Below are 17,024 nucleotides of genomic sequence, written 5' to 3' on the forward strand. Positions count from 1 at the left end.
TATAAATTGTTTATAGACTATTAATACTTCCTATGCTTTCAATTTACTAATATAAAGAATTTGAAATTTTTAGGGTATTTTTTTATAAATTTTGAATTTTAAATGTTTGTTTGTAATTTTTAAAACTTTAAGGATGTTTTCTATAAATTATAAATTATGTATGGAATATTTATAATTCCTATATTTTTAATGTACTGTTAGGTCAGAAATTATCAGGATTTTTATAAATTTTAAATTTAAGGATTTTATTTTGTAATTTGTAAAAAGTTCAGAGTGTGTATTACAAATTCCATAAATTTTTAGGGGTTATTTATGTTATTTATAGGTTTGTAGTATGTTTATAACTTTGACATTTTCAATGTATTTTTTATAAATTTTAATTTCTAGGAGTGTTTTTGTAATTTTAAAACTTACAATATATTTTCCCTAAAGTTAAAAAACTTTCAATTTCTAGTTAGCACGTATTTTTCATATTTCTCACAGAATTGAGATAAATAAAATTTATAATTTTTAAAATACTTTAATAAAATTTTAAATTTGCAGGGGTATTTTTGTAATTTAAAAACTTGAAGAATATTTTTTACAAAGTCCAAAAACTTTTAGGTGCTGGCTAGCATATGTTTTTTAGATTTCTTTATGAACTGAAATAAGTAAAGGATTTGAATTATATGAAACATATCTATTTTATCCAATAGCATGTTAAGTCTCATTATGAATAGAATAAATCATTTGGTTACCAATTCAAGGAAGATAATATAATTAGAATAGATTAGGTTAACAATGTAATATTAAAAAAAAACCTAAGAGTGATATTGGTCATAGAAAGATTTTTCCGAACTCGTATTTTTAAAGGGAGTATGATATAGACTCTCTAGAAAATCATGAAGAAGATGAACATGATATATACCCCACTGTTAATTCTAGATCAGGACTATGCACAGATGTATACAATATTAGCAATCAGTTCGTTCAATCATCAACGTTGTACCACAACAATGACCAGCTATAAAATTTGTATTGAACACATGTCAAGTTCTCTTTCATACTTAATTTTCTATGGAAGATCCACTAGAATTATTTCTTTTCCAACAGAGAAGGGCAAGAGGAACAAAATAAAAACTACAAAAGGGAGACTTCATCTACCAAATTTGTTCATTGTTTAGTCTCTACTTCAAATTGGTGATGACTACTTGTTAGCTAACTAGACAAGGCTCGTCTCAAACCTTATGATCTTTTAATATTATTTGTATTTCTGTGGGGGAAAGATTCCTATGTAGGGTGTACTTAAATTTCAATCAACCGACAAAGATTGTAGCCTAACCCCCTATGCGGATAGACGCTCACCGTCCTTGAGATAAAATATGATCGATGATTCGTGCACCGAACTATTAATAAGATACACTTATGTGAGTTCAAGGTGAAAATGAGTAGCATGGTTCCTCTCTTGGATGACATATGTTTAATGTATAGAATACCGAGCTCGGTGCAATAATTAAGTTGTCACTTAAAGGTTCGTTATATTATTACGTAAGAGGGCTAGATTTAGCCATTAGCATTAATGATTAGATTAGATAGGCTTTAAACTTGTAATGTTGGTAAATGTCGTGTTTAAACACTAGTAAAAAGCTATTTGCCATATAATTATAAATAAATTAATTAAAAAAATCAACTCCTTAAATGATATAGGCTTGTTTTGTAATATATGTGAATGAGATTAATTACCTATTTTCAATTGGTGTCAGAACAAACTGCAAGAGATGACTCAAAATTCCGACAAGAAGTTCTGGCGAGATACTAATGCATCAGACGTATATCATGTATCTTACACGAAGAACTAATTAACAATATTTCGAACTTATTTTTTGTTACATTTTCACATTATTATGTTAAATTACGAGGACTTTTCGCATGCGTTTACCTTTTCCCATAACTCGTGACCTTGGAAGTAGTAGGCGCGCAGTCACGTAAAATATACAAGAATCTAGTAGACATGAGCGTATTAAAATAGGTTAGGAAGTTACGGAAAATATGTTTATTCATATATGCGTTCGTTAGCTTAAAATTTTAGGAGTATTAATTTTTTGGCGGAGATCTCGGGCGCAAAAGGTGGGAGAGCGAGAGGGGCGTGATTCGTGGTACACGTCATCGTCCCACGTATGACCGTTGACTCGGGCGAAAGTTACTCGCCGACCTTCCACGTCATCATCCAACCGCAAAAGAGAGCGCTGACTCATGTGAACCCAAACTACCCCCTCCATCCCATGGGATGACGCCACGTCATCTGCTGACTGCCACGACTTGGCCACATAACAGCAAATCACCCACCCATTGATGGACCAATTAATTCTCGATACGGTTGAGTGTAGGTTCTGGGTAAAGTGAAGTGAGCACTAATAAGTGTTAGTAGCAATTATTAAGTAACCATATCAAAATTATTGTTAAGGAATTCAATCTTTTGGCATTATGGCGTGATTGGTATTTTTATTATTTGACTGATTATATGTGTACAATTTGAATGATTATTTGACACATGAAAACTGTGCATGTAATCATTCAGTGAATACTATGAGAGAAATTAGCTCAAGAATTTTACCTAGTTCGCATTTGTACATCAAAGAGTGAATAAAGACTATAAAGTTATACACCTACTTACTTTTCACAAAGTACCATTCACTATGAAGTGAACTATACAAGAGTTCGATTTTACTGCAAATTTTGCAGTCATCATATAGGCTAGTGTTAATATTACCAATCAAACTAATCTAGATTTAGTGATTAGTTCTAAAATTTGTAATAACAAAGTGGTTGGTAATAAAATTGATAAAAAAATGGAAAAATTTGCAAAATGGTCCGTTTTTGCTAATTATTGACCATTTTGCTAAATAATTAGTAAAATAGATCTCTTTTTTGTCAACAGGCCAAAAAGAGGTCTATTTTGCAAAACAGCTCAGAAAACATACGGGACTAGTAGTCCCGTACGGATTAGTGAACTCAGAAAATTTCACAAAACATTGAGATGAGCTCAGAAAACATACGGGACTACTAGTCCCATATGTTTTCTGAGTCACTAATCTGTGATTAAGTTGGCTCTAAACATACGGGACTAGTAGTCCCGTATGTGTATGTTTTCTGAGTCACTAATCTGTGATTAAGTTGGCTCTAAACATACGGGACTAGTAGTCCCGTATGTTTTCTGAGTCTTAAGTTGGCTCTAAACATACGGGACTAGTAGTCCCGTATGTTTTCTGAGTCTTGTTTTTCAAAATCGATCTTTTTTTAAAAGAGGTCTATTTTGCTAATTATTTAGCAAAACGGTCTGTTTTGCTAAATAATTAGCAAAAACGGACTATTTTGCAAATTTTCTATGCCACCTGTCATCGAAAACACACTGATATCAAACTTGTCCCAATTATCTCCATTGCTCAATGATTTCTATTAAGATTGTCAATTATTTATACGCACACGTATCTTGCGTAGACTTTCGTTGCATATTTATACAGAATCTTCTCCTATCAATCCGCAAATTGATCCAATTTTCATGGACATATGTTTTTCGGTGGAGATTAGATTAGATTTTAGATTAAGAGAGAGAAAGAGAAGTGCACGTGGGTGGAGCCCACAAAGGGGGGAAGCAAAGCAGTTGGGGACTCCAACTAGAACAAATGCATGTGCACTCAGTTTGTATTCATTTACTGCAAATCTGTTTTTAGCTCCAAACGTGAGACCAACCATCTTTTCTCTTTACACATAAGAAACTAAAAGAAAAAATATACAAGGAACTCTCACTCTCCCAAAGTCTATAAATACCCACACAGGGATACCCTTTATCTTCACTAAGCCTCAGCATTTCATCAAGCAAACACAAATTTCTCTAAGCTTTCGCTTCTTTCTCAATGGCTGCTTCAGTGTGTTCTCTACCCAAATCCCTCTTCTTCTTCTTAACTCTGTTCTGCTTCTTTGTGTCGGAAACCATTGCCCAAGGATGGGAAGCCGCCCATGCCACATTTTATGGCGGCGGTGATGCCTCCGGCACAATGGGTGAGTAGTGAGTACTAGTGTCTATTTTGATTAAGTTTGATCTTTCTTATCGTCAAAATGCAGCGTCTTCAATCACAATTATCTATTATTTCACATTTCGTTGTGTATGTATTGCATATAAATCACAAGAATATGATAAGTAGTAGATTTGAAGTCAAGAATGTCTAAACATTGGTAGACATGATAGAAGAAGTACAACCCTGGTACATTTTTGCAATGGATAGATAAACCCAAGTCCATTAGTATGTACCTAACTTGCTTAATTGAACCTCTGTGAGCTTAATTACCACCTAACTTAATAAATAAAGCAACTCTGTGTGGTCAGGTCAAGTTTTAAAGTTCAAACTTTACGGTTTACTTTTACAATCAGGTCTCTTTGAACTTTCTACCTCATCAAGTAACTTTAGGGCGTCAACTTTTCACTTTAACCTTTGCAAGTATGTTTTTCTACATAATAGTCCTCGAATCTTTAATAATTTCATTCTAGTCCCTCAAATCTTTGAAATTGCTTATACGTCTCTCGCATCCTAGGGGACCTTGCAAATTGCTCCTCAATTCACTAAAAGCTAAAGTGTGATAATCTTCAATGTCTACAGGAGGAGCTTGTGGGTACGGCAACCTCTACAGCCAAGGCTACGGCACAAACACCGCCGCCCTGAGCACGGCGATGTTCAACAACGGCCTCAGTTGTGGCCTCGTGCTAAGAGGATAGGCTGCATACGATGACCCAGATGGTGCCTGCCTCGGGCTCCATCATCGTCACAGCCACCAACTTTGGCCCTCCCAACTTCGCCCTCATCCACACAAACAAGATAGATACCTATATATATATAGACTTAAAGACGAGCGCTGCCTTCCTTCAGATTGCTCAGTACCGTGCCGGAATTGTCCCTGTCTCATTCCGCAGGTAAAATTTGCCAATGGTTACTTTCACAACCGCCAAAACTTTTGGGGGTTTGAACTTTCTTTTGCCCCGCAAAACACCCCACTTTGGGGCAAAGAGCAAAGATTCTATTAGAATATCCCATAGGGTGTAAGGATGGTTCTGATAGATTCCTATTGTCTTGTAAAGTAACTAGTGTGCGCCTCGTGCGATGCACGGACTTTCCTTTTTTTTATTGCTACAACAATCTCATTTTAATTGCTACAATTTTTATTTTAAAATGCTACGGTGATATTTTAAAATGTTACAGTATCACATTCTGGTACAGTAATTTAAAATGCTACAGTAATTTTAGGGTAACGCTACAGTACCGCTTATGCTACAGTAATATTTCTTAGAAAAGACTATAATAAATTATTGTATCATTTATTGTAGTATGAATAGTGATTCTTGGGTCCTCCCATTATTATCAAGGAATAGATATATAAATTCTATCAGAACACCAAATAGAATAGAATAATCTATAATTTCAAACTTTTGTTACCAAAGCGCCCTAGTACATTGCTTGCAAAGGGAAATGACTGAATTGGGGTTCTTTTTGGTTATTATGCACGCAACTAAATTTATGTCTCAATGCCAATTTCCTCTCTCCAATTAGGACTAAATTAGGCCTAATGACCTTAAATAACATGGTTTCTAATGGGCTTCAATTCTAATATGCAGGGTGCCCTGTGTCAAGAAGGGAGGAATCAGGTTCACCATCAACGGCCACGACTACTTCAACCTGGTCCTCATCAGCAACGTCGGCGGCGCCGGCGACGTGCACTCGGTCTCGATCAAGGGATCAAAGACAGGCTGGCAAGCGATGTCCCGTAACTGGGGCCAGAACTGGCAGAGCAACGCGTACCTCACCGGCCAGAGCCTCTCGTTCCAGGTGACCACCAGCGACGGCCGCACCGTCACCAGCTACAATGCCGTGCCCGCAGGCTGGCATTTTGGTCAGACTTTTGAAGGAGTTCAGTTTTAGTTGGGGCTGGGTTGGGTTGAGGTTTTGGCCGGAGGAATGCTGAGGTAGCTTTTGTTCGCACCCGCTAAGGCCTTGATGGGGTTTAATAGTAATTAATTAGGGGGCTATAGTGAAGAAAGTTGATGTATTGGGTTTTAATCAAAGTTTAATTAGATTGGTTGCCTGGCTAACTAAACAGAGGCTAAAGGCTTAGTATTGTAAAGGGTAGCGCGGGTGTAGTCTTTTGTTTGTACTGTTAACTTTGCGGTATGAATTAAAGTGTACGGGGATGAAGTTAAGTGTGCTGCACAGCATACATACCAGTTGATATGAATCATGCTGTCCATAAAATTTTTTTTTTTACAGAAACTTGTCATGGCAAGCACAATTTGATGATATCGAGATCTTTATAGTTCAACTCGTACTACTCCTCTTTTAACACGGTAAGACTTGTTTGAATTTTCAAACTTGACGTTCAATCCCGATGAAAAGTTACTGTAGCCACAACAATCATCTACCCACCAAACGCAATATTACTGTAGCAATACTTCTTCTCTACAATTCACCGGGACCTTACTCTATTGGGCCCCGGATTTGTCCCATCAAATTTATTTTTCAGGTCATGACCGTAGGTTCCAGGGTTTTGAGCTTTTATTACCAAATCTTGTATTGCGTCTTAAATTCCCAAAAATTCGCACTTTATGGTCCTAAAACATTGTCTTGTCATTTTATCAAGAACTTGAGATTATTCTATGACAAATGGAAAAGGTCGAAGTATAGAAGGATTACAACTATAATCTGACATTTTCTTTAATTCTTTTTTTTTCCTCCGAAAAGGGACCAACTTCAGGTAGACATCTAGCAACATCAAAATTTTCAAACTTAGTCTATACTAATTAAATTAGTCTTTATGTTGAGTCGGCATGCAATCTCCATGGTCCACTGACTTGCATAAAGGTGCAACCGCAAGTAATGTTGTATAATTTATAAAAAAAATTATTAAAATTGTAACTATATACAATTTGTTTGGGAAGAGGATCCGAATCCATAAATGATTTGTTTGTGGTAATTGTATTAGTTTTATTTATGATTGTTTTATAAAGAAGCAACTACATAAAAATAAATAACTTCAACTTTTGGCGTCTATCAAACGTGATAGTAATGCAAATGTAGATCAGAGATGTAATAAATAATATTTATTTAGCTATTTTTCATAATAATAATAATAATAATAACAATATTTAGCTTGACAATTATCGAACACCGACAATTTTGGCGTTTCAAATGCGTAGCATTTCCTCCGTGCCCCGAATCCCTCGACTCTTCCGAAAAGCGTCGCCGCCTAGGGTTAGGGTTTTGGCCAGCATGAGCAGTAATGGCGACGTTGTTCGATTCAACCTCTCGCCTTCGAGCTACCTCAAGATTCAGAAAGGGGACCTCACTGCTTGGTCCGTTGACGGATCAACGGACGCCATCGTGAGCTCTAATTCTCTCTTTTCCCAATTATTTCCTTGAGAGTTTTTGTTTGCCAGCAAGCTAATTTGGGAATCATGTGATGAATTATGAGGTGTATGCATAGAGTTTTAAGGTCCAAAAAGGGACTTTTAGAACTTAAACCTAAGGTTTCAGTAGATTTTTGATGAAGTAAGTTGTAATACTATGCACTTTCTTTGGGGGAAATCTAACAAAATTGCGTCAATTTGCCTTTCCGTCTAGAATTTTCCTTTATGAAGAGATGGGGGACTTGAACCTCATGTACTTGAAGGTATAACATCATTGTCATTATGAAAAATTAAACTTTTTCTGTATATTTTGTTTCTCTCCTTTAAATCAACCATGAGTTCATTTGTGATAGAACAAGAACCATTGAATTAGGTCAAAGCTTATGTGGTATATTTGACGCAGCGCGGAAGTGATATCCTCGGAATCCACCAAGAGTGTTCTCTGAATCCACAAAGAACGATCTCCGAATCTACGAAGTACTTCAAATCCACGAAGAAAATATTGAAAGAGTAATTTTATTGATGAAAAGATATTATCCTTTGGGGTTACATGACTCTTCTTAAATAGAAAAATGAAAGAGTAATTTTATTGATGAAAAGATATTATCCTTTGGGGTTACATGACTCTTCTTAAATAGAAAAATAAATAAGACTCCTAGTAAGACTAGAATTATACATGACTCTTCTTAAATAGAAAAATAAATAAGACTCCTAGTAAGACTAGAATTACAAAAAAATAAAAAATATTAAATTCTATCTTAAAAAGATTCCTTATAATAGAGGAAACAAATCATGAATCAAAATTGAATTTGTTTACTGATCTAATTGGACTCTATTATTGTATTTATTTCCTAATCTAAATAGACTCTAATTTTATTACTAAAAATAAACTAAAAGCTGATTATTTTCGGATTTTAGCCAAAACAGGGTGTTACTGATGAGATTTTAAAAACTTTACAATTTGGTTGGCTCTGTCTTGTCGAGATAGGCGATTTACATATATAATATGTCAGAATTCGCCTTCCGGATTAAAAAATATGATTGTTTCTTTACGGAAGTCAATAATACGTGTAGTTCGTAATTCTCCGAATCCTCCATGAAATTGTCCGTTAAGCGTCCTACATCAGTGATCAGTCTCCCTTTATTGAAAGAAGCTTGACCCCGAGCTTATATTTGTTAGAATAGTAGCTTTATTGATAAATAATTTTCTTCTTTTGCAACGATCAGCATCCGTCTTGTATTTAGTATTGATTTTCTCCATTTGTTCTTTTACCTCCTCTGCTAGGACTTCTTTTGTATCAAACTTATGTATGAATCTTTTTCATGATATGTGTATGTAACTGGCAGCATGTGGCTCTGTAGTTGACATGAAAAACTCCTCCAAATATTTTTCTTGTTGCTTCTCATATTCTAGTGTCGATGGTATCATCTCACCATTGTTGAAACTATTAATGACTATTGCTTCCAAAAAATAATTTTCTTCCTCATACTCCATACACAATTCTTTCATCTCCTTTATCTCAAGCTCTCCACCAAGCAATGCACACATACCATCAATTGTCTCGCTCTCTATTTTATCATTCTCCTCCATCGGGACAATATCAATATGTGTAACATCACTCACGATATCATGTAGAATATTCATCTTCATTAACATATCATCATCAATATCAGGAACCTCAGAATGAATCTTGATGGTGGCAAAATCTTCTTTTCCGGAGGTGAGCGTCTTGTTGTTTGCCACTAGAGAAGCCTTCTCCTTAGCAATCTCTGTCTTAAATGTCTTCGATTTTATGATTGACATAATTAATGAAGTCTTTATTGGTGCTTCCTCGATGCTCTTCACAAATCCAGACTCTTTCTCAGAGATGAATTGAGGTTTCTTAATTTTTTCATAATCATAACTAGTTTGATAACTTTCTAAAAACATCCATGATAAAGGTCGTATGTCGTTTTGCTCAAGTTCTCGCTCCACCTTCGCTAGACGGACCGTAACGGCTAAGCCAAAAGAATTTTTTAAAGACACCTGACATTGCTTGTAGTTAGAAGGTAAGAAACGGTCTCTCAATAATTTCTACTCTATTAAGCCCCTATAGTTTCATCTGCGAATCTATTAATCCCTCGTGGTTTTTTTCTACTCTATTAAGCCCTCGTGGTTTCATCTGCGAATCTATTAAGCCCCCGTGGTTTTTTTTGGCTCTATTAAGCCTATGTGGTTTTATCTGCGAATCTATTAAGCCATCGTTCTTTTTTTTTGACTCTATTAAGCCCATGTGGTTTCATCTGCGAATCTATTAAACCCCGTGTTTTGAATTTCAAATGGGGCTTAATAGATTCGTAGATGAAACCATGGGGCTTAATAGAGTCGAAACAAACCACGAGGGCTTAATAGATTCGCAGATGAAACCACGGGGACTTAATAGAGTCGAAAAAAACCACGAGGGCTTAATAGATTCGCAGATGAAACCATAGGGGCTTAATAGAGTTTGAACTCTCATCTTTACCCATGTTCGAATCGGATCCTTCCCTTGATGGTGTCGATTTATCAGTACTTCAGCCCACCATGCAGATGCTTTTTCTTTAAGCCTGTAGACCACTAATTTAACTTTCTAATCTTCTGGGATTATCTTATACTCAAAATGCTTATCCACTTTATCAATCCAATCAGGAAAATCATCAGTATGAAGCTTTCCATTAAAGGATGGTATTTTAAATCTTCTAGTGTCATAATTGTCCTGTCAGGTCTCTGCGATCATAACCGTGGTGTGAGGCTTCATAGTCATCACTATTGAATTCATCATGTGTAGTCGGATCACGTCGTTGGTGATCATCAACACGATTTCGAACTCCTCTTGTGTTCAAACGCTCCACTGTCGACGCAAGTCGTTCTATGTTAGTCTTCATCTGATTAACATCGATCTTCAGCACGTCGAACTCAGTTCGAGAAAAAGGGGCTTCATCACCTGCCATCGGATTAGAGGAACAAAGCTCTGATACCAATTGACGCAGCGCGAAAGTGATAACCTCGGAATCCACCAAGGGTGTTCTCGGAATCCACAAAGAATGATCTTCTAATCCACGAAGAACTTTGAATCCACGAAGAACTTTGAATCCACGAAGAAAATATTGAAAGAGTAATTTTATTGATGGAAAAATATTATCCTTTGGGGTTACATGACTCTTCTTAAATAGAAAAATAAATAAGATTCCTAGTAAGACTAGAATTACAAAGAAATAGAAAGTATTAAACTCTATCCTAAAAAGACTACCTATAATAGAGGAAATAAATCATGAATCAAAATTGAATTTATTTCCTAATCTAATTTGACTCTATATTGAATTTATTTCCTAATCTAAATAGACTCCAATTTTATTACTAAAAATAAACTAAAAGATGATTATTTTCGGATTTCAACCAAAACTGGGTATTACTGATGAGATTTTAAAATTTTGACAATTTGGTTGGCTCTGTCTCGTAGAGATAGGCGATTTACATATATAATATGTCAGAATTCGCCTTCCGGATTGAAAATATGATTGTTTCTTTGCGGAAGTTAATAATACATGTAGCTCGTGATTCTCCGAATCCTCCGTGAAATTGTCCGTTAAGCACCCTACATCAATATTTGACATCCTCTTTCATGTCGTAGACCCAAAAGTCCAAAACAAAGATAGGCCAAGAATTGGGCAAACTTTTATCGTGATTGATAGCAAAACGTCTAGCAAAGCACCAGTGAAGAATTGCTCCTTGTTTATTGAGAAGAAACTGCATCATCAATGTAGATGGTTAAGCAGTTCTTTGATCTTGATTACTATCATCCATTGATGGGAAGCTGAGAACACAATATATGATAGTTTCATGGGACAAACGTATCTTTATCTTTTCACCTCCTGAGTGATTATTTTGATCAGTGATAGATGTGCCTGTGGCTTCTAGAAGCACCTTTCTATGGATCAATGAAGTGTTCAAATAATGTGAAGAGTTATCATGAAACCCATATTTAAAATGGGCTTCTTGCTTTCTTTCTTGCTCCATAACTCCTTGTTAAAGCATATTTTTCATGGAATTTAGGATAGGTTTATAATATCATATACATATATCTACTAGATTACAATAGTTACATACCTGAATTCTCAAGTGGTTCCATCTGTTTGCTTTCGAATTTTAAGTGATTCTATTAATTTGGCTAGTCCAGTGAATCAGATCCTTGTTTAACTTCCATGGATATCAACTTCTTCAATTGCTAGTTAGTAGGTTGGAAATACATGTTGAGCCCAAAATTCCACTTTCTTGTTCAATTTCTTAATTGATTTCTGTTTTATCCTTCATGCATATTTCTGTTCATAAAAGGATATTACTATCAAATAGTCCAAAAAGATGATGTGCCTATAGGATCTCTCTAATAATGTGGAAAGAATGACTGTGCATACATCTACAGGAATCTTATTTACACTTGTCAACCATGGGGAGAATTTGTAGACATCCTATATTTATCCACATCCTACCGTAAATATCACTAGTACAACATTTTTAATATTTATATAAGATACTTGAAGTAAGTTAGCATTCTTCATTGTTTTTTTCTATCAAAAACTACTTTTTGTCCAATTTAGGCATAGAATTTGTCTGTGTAGCAATAAATTGGGAATTGTTGGTAGGATGTGTTCTAATTAGTTAGCTTTTTTAGCTATGGTTTGTCGAGCTCTCAATGGGGGCTAAATCTGTTGCGGCTTGCTAAAGATGGTGACTTTATTTTGATTTGCTATGAATCACGAGTGCTGCAGGGTAAGTCCCATGTCTGTCTCTGACTGTTTCTGATATGTCATCCATTTACACTTTGCCAAATTGTCGACATCCTACCGTAAATATCACTAGTACAACTTTTTAAATATTTATATAAGATACTCGAAGTAAGTTAGCATTCTTCATTGCTTTTTTCTATCAAAAACTACCTTTTGGTCCAATGTAGGCATATAATTTGTCTGTGTAGCAATAAATTGGGAATTGTTGGTAGGATGTTCTAATTAGTTAGCTTTTTTAGCTATGGTTTGTCGAGCTCTCAATGGGGCCTAAATCTGTTGTGGCTTGCTAAAGATGGTGACTTTATTTGATTTGCTATAAATCACGAGTGCTGCAGGGTAAGTCTCATGTCTGTCTCTGACTCTCTGATATGTCATCCATTTACACTTTGCCAAATTGTCGAAGATATGCATGCCATTTTTCGATTTTAACTCACAATTTCCTTGACAAGACGTTTCATACACACACACACACACACATATACATACATACATACATACATATGTATATACGTATATATACGTATGTCTATATGTATATGTGTGTGTGTGTGTATAACTGTGTGCCATACATGCCAAAGCCAATCCAACTTAAATGAGCATAAAAAGAATTTTGGTTTATACTTGTCAACCATGAAGCATCTACTGAGAGAATGCATTCGTAATGACAATTGTACTACTGTTGTCTCCTTCTGCCAAAACCAAATCTAACTAGCATGCTTCTATAGGAAAAACATGAGTTTCTTGTTTAAAGGCATTGTGTAGAACCTATAGTCCACACTTAAATTAGTTCAAGGTTTTGAAATGTGGTGCTTCTTGGTCAGATCCAGGGCAGAGTTACGTAATAGAGGGTGTCAAGTGACACCTCCCTAAATCAAAATTTCAAAGAAGTATATGTGCGAGTTATAATCCATTGTCAAAGCCAAGCGACACCACAATCATATGTAGACTAATAACCCATTATCAAACCCCAACAACTGTTGATGGGCCAAACCTAAAGTAAAGTAACGTAGAACCTATTAACTTAAATGGCCCAATTCGCCAATTATTAAAGTGCTATAAACATTTTTGATAAGTAATTTTTTTTTGAATTTGCCTAAGTGGCCCTGGTCGTGGAATATGAAAGAAGACAAGAAACTAAGGAAAAAATAGACAAATATATTGTTTTTTCATTAATATGAGAAATAAATTAGTAATATCGTCTTTATATATATTGTGACACCACTATTGTGAATTCCTGGCTCCGCACTGGTCAGATCAGCTTGGCAACTGCAAAAGATGTTGTCAAGGAAGGACACCAACTAACTAAAATCTGGTGTCACTTATGATGATATATTTTAGAAAGAGAATAAGCATTTCAAGACAGGAAACTTGTGGTGTCCCTTACCCTTTTATAGACAAGCTGATCTTAACTTTCTATGAAAATTTCTTGCATAGGATATTAGGACTGTACTGTATGGAAATTAGGTTCTCCATTTATTCCTTTTCAGTTTATTATTAAACTAGCCATCATTGCAGACGTAAATTGTCATCAAGTTCTGTGATTTTTTTGTCAGTGTGTAATAAGTAGAGCATATGTACAGTTCAATAATGTAGCAGGACTTCTGTTTAACAGAGTAAAGATCACTTTTACATTAGACAATGGGTGCAAAATTGTGTTTAAATTTCAGATATTATTTTGTCCGTTTGTATATGAGCTGAACAGATATCTTTCATTATTATCTGTATTCATGTTATCGTGTCTGTAAAAAGCTGTCTTGACATGTGCTTTTGTAGGTAAATGCTGCAAATGAGAGAATGCTTGGAGGTGGTGGCGTCGATGGAGGTAATTAATGAAATATTACTCATTATGGTTGGACACGGTATAACCTTAAATTGTTATCATTTATCACAGCTATACACAGAGCTGCTGGTCCAGAACTTCGAGCAGCTTGTGCCCAAGTCCAGGAGGTTCGACCAGGAGTTCGCTGTCCCACTGGAGAAGCAAGGATAACCCCGTTAGTGTTTGTAGTTGAATTATATTCTTTTAGCGCTTAGACCCTAATCTTCAGTTATGAAATTAAACATTCTCTGGTTTAAACCTTGAAAATATACAGAGCTTTCCGGCTGCCTGTTGCTCATGTAATACACACTGTAGGACCTATTTATGATGTTGATCCCCATCCTGAGGTTTCTCTGGGGAATGCTTACAGGTACAGCATTATAATTCTTGATGTCATTTTGTCAACACTGGATGGTCTATCTGATGTAATACTTTTGGCGCATTATGATGCTGTTGTTAAGAAATTTTCTCAATGTTCTAACTACAGAAACAGCTTGAGGCTAGCTAAAGAGAATAACATCCAGTACATGGCTTTCCCAGCCATATCTTGTGGTGTTTACGGGTAATTGTTTTAATACCTATTTGCCTAGTTGAACTTCACATGCCAGTTAGAACATTACTTGTGAGTATTTCAAAGATCTTGGATTCTCGTGCCTTTTCCTGCAATTTAATTATAATACATTTCAGCTATCCCTACAATGAAGCCTCCAGAGTAGCTATTTCTACAATTAAGGAGTTTGCGAACGATTTCAAAGAGGTACCGTTTGCTTTGGGCTTCCTTCATAATTAATTTACTTTATTTGATAGATGATAGCTGTATAAGCGTCTGTAGTCACATATCTCATTCTTTTATTTCAAACTCGAAAACATATAGCTCACTATTTCTCTGTATTTGAACTAGTACTACTGCTCCTAGCAATTGAGGGCTCTCATATACATGATAGATGCAAATCTCAGAGTCCATGTAACTGGAATATTGATTACTGAATATCACAATGAGCTATATCTTTTTTATTATTTTATAAACCAATGTTCATTATACTGCAATTCATATAACACAATGTCTAATACGAATTAGGTGACATATATATGGTTATTACTTTGCAACAAGGGTTCTATTGTTGGATACAGGACCAGAGTTCTAAATGTAGGATGTTGGGGACATCTCGCCATCTCGGATTGAAAACTTCCATATTAGAGATATGTAATAAATATCTGGGTGTCATGTAGGATAGTTTGTGTACCATAAACATTCATGCTTGATCAATTGAGCTTAATTCTTCTTTCTGGTTACTTACACAAGCAAATAATTTTTTAGGTTTGGACCTCAATTGAATCATAAATCCTGACCAATCTTTTGAAACAAATAAAAGTCCAAATCGATATTGCAACATTTCGGCCGATCTTTGCAAGGCCGAAATATCACCTGTTGTATCGTGAAAATCATGATGTCGCCCAAAAATTGCCAAAAGCAATGAAAAAAGTAGTGGAAAATAGGTAAGATGGGAAAGAAGAGAATGTAATACTCCTTGCAACATAAGCTAACACGTATGTTGTCACTTTATCTATCCAACTCCTTTATTTATCCCACTCACTTTCTCTGTACCTCTTTTATCTATCCAACTCCTATTTTCCTCTTGCAAATTAAACGCCCTGTCCACCTATTGCAAGGAAGTGCACTCACAGGTCAACTGGAATTAGACTGGAGACTTCTGCCCCAAATTTTTGATGCAAAGACAACACAAGACTCCTCTTTATATCTCTAGCTTGACTATTGCGTAATACAATTGACAAACCAACCATGAACTGGCATTAGCATTTGGGACAATGCAAGTAGAATTATGCATAATAGTCATTGGAAACTGTATTGCATTTTATGTGCAGCAGAGGTGTAGTTGTAATTTGCTGACTGTTGTTTTATTCTCCTGCAAGTGAAAAGTTAAAGAGTTAAGTAACTATAATAGTTGGCAGTCCAATGTGGCTTGAAGAAATGGCATCCATAAGATTGCAGGATGTAGCTCAAGAGTTTATAAAGCTCCACGTTGCAAATCACATGCCTTAGCTTATCATCATGTTTTAGTTATAAATGATTAACCTAAAGTTGTTTATATTATGATTTTTTTTTTGCCTTAATTCTTTTTGTTGGTTATTTTTTCTTCAGTGGGATTATACAAATGTTACTTGTTAAATGAAAGTGAATAACATGGCTTTTTTCCTGCTTGAAGGTGCATTTTGTTCTCTTTTTAGATGACATCTACAAGGCTTGGGTTGAGGCTGCTCGTGAGTTGCTGTAGTTGTTGCGGTCAAATAAAGACACGGCTCTTGTGTCATTCTTAGATTCCTGACTTGTATACGGTCAGCAATGAATAATAGCTGATGGATGTTTTGTATAACTTAACCGTAAATAACAATATGATTGAAGCTTTCATATGTTTTCAAGGCTACAGTTTATTCTGACCATCGCGAAAGTAAATGATTAGCTACTTGTAGTGGATAAGTATTGCCTCTGTTCCTTAGACATTTGAAAGAAGATATAATGCAGTGCAATCGTTTACCCCTTGACAGGGGTACAGATTTTATAGAATCCGGTACATCCAAAGTTAAAAGTTGATCTCATTCGGAAACCAAAAGGAGCTTCTCTCTGCCTGTCTAATTATTCAAGTTAACAAATTTTGTCAAGTTCATACTTCAGGTTTTTCAACTAATCCGAGCAAAATTTTACCAATCCAAGCATCAAACTTACTATACTGGCCATAGTTCAGGTAAATTTTCAAAAAGTTTGCCCACAGAAGCAAATTAGAACAGAACTACTCCCTGCAGGCTTGGAGGAGCCCGATGTAGTATCAAACAAACCCTCTTTCACATTTTCAACAATTTATAACCAAGAAAAGCTCCCATCACTTTTGCCTCAAATAGATTTGCAAACTGATCAAACCGCTCCTCATCCTTGACTACTTTGCTCCCACAAAACAA

General features: G+C 35.5%; 1 protein-coding gene and 1 pseudogene across 1 annotated transcript; both read left to right on the plus strand.

Annotated features, from left to right (window-relative positions):
- LOC109849356 lies at positions 3,812-6,288 on the plus strand (annotated as a pseudogene).
- LOC109849702 (macro domain-containing protein VPA0103) lies at positions 7,177-16,511 on the plus strand. The gene is made up of 7 exons (XM_020419569.1): positions 7,177-7,403; positions 14,006-14,054; positions 14,124-14,226; positions 14,326-14,421; positions 14,539-14,613; positions 14,739-14,808; positions 16,277-16,511. Exons 1-7 carry the CDS (start codon positions 7,212-7,214, stop codon positions 16,343-16,345), a joined length of 654 nt encoding a protein of 217 aa, XP_020275158.1. The 5' UTR covers positions 7,177-7,211; the 3' UTR covers positions 16,346-16,511.

This window comes from Asparagus officinalis, chromosome 7, assembly GCF_001876935.1.
Source record: "Asparagus officinalis chromosome 7, Aspof.V1, whole genome shotgun sequence".
NCBI classification, from domain to species: Eukaryota; Viridiplantae; Streptophyta; class Magnoliopsida; order Asparagales; family Asparagaceae; genus Asparagus; species Asparagus officinalis.

Excerpts from the sequence above, each read along its gene's own strand:
- LOC109849702 (XM_020419569.1), top strand. The coding sequence starts at position 7,212 with ATGCGTAGCATTTCCTCCGTGCCCCGAATCCCTCGACTCTTCCGAAAA. Across the intron at positions 7,404-14,005 it reads ACGGATCAACGGACGCCATC|GTAAATGCTGCAAATGAGAG; the intron begins GTGAGCTCTAAT and ends GTGCTTTTGTAG. Across the intron at positions 14,614-14,738 it reads ATATCTTGTGGTGTTTACGG|CTATCCCTACAATGAAGCCT; the intron begins GTAATTGTTTTA and ends AATACATTTCAG.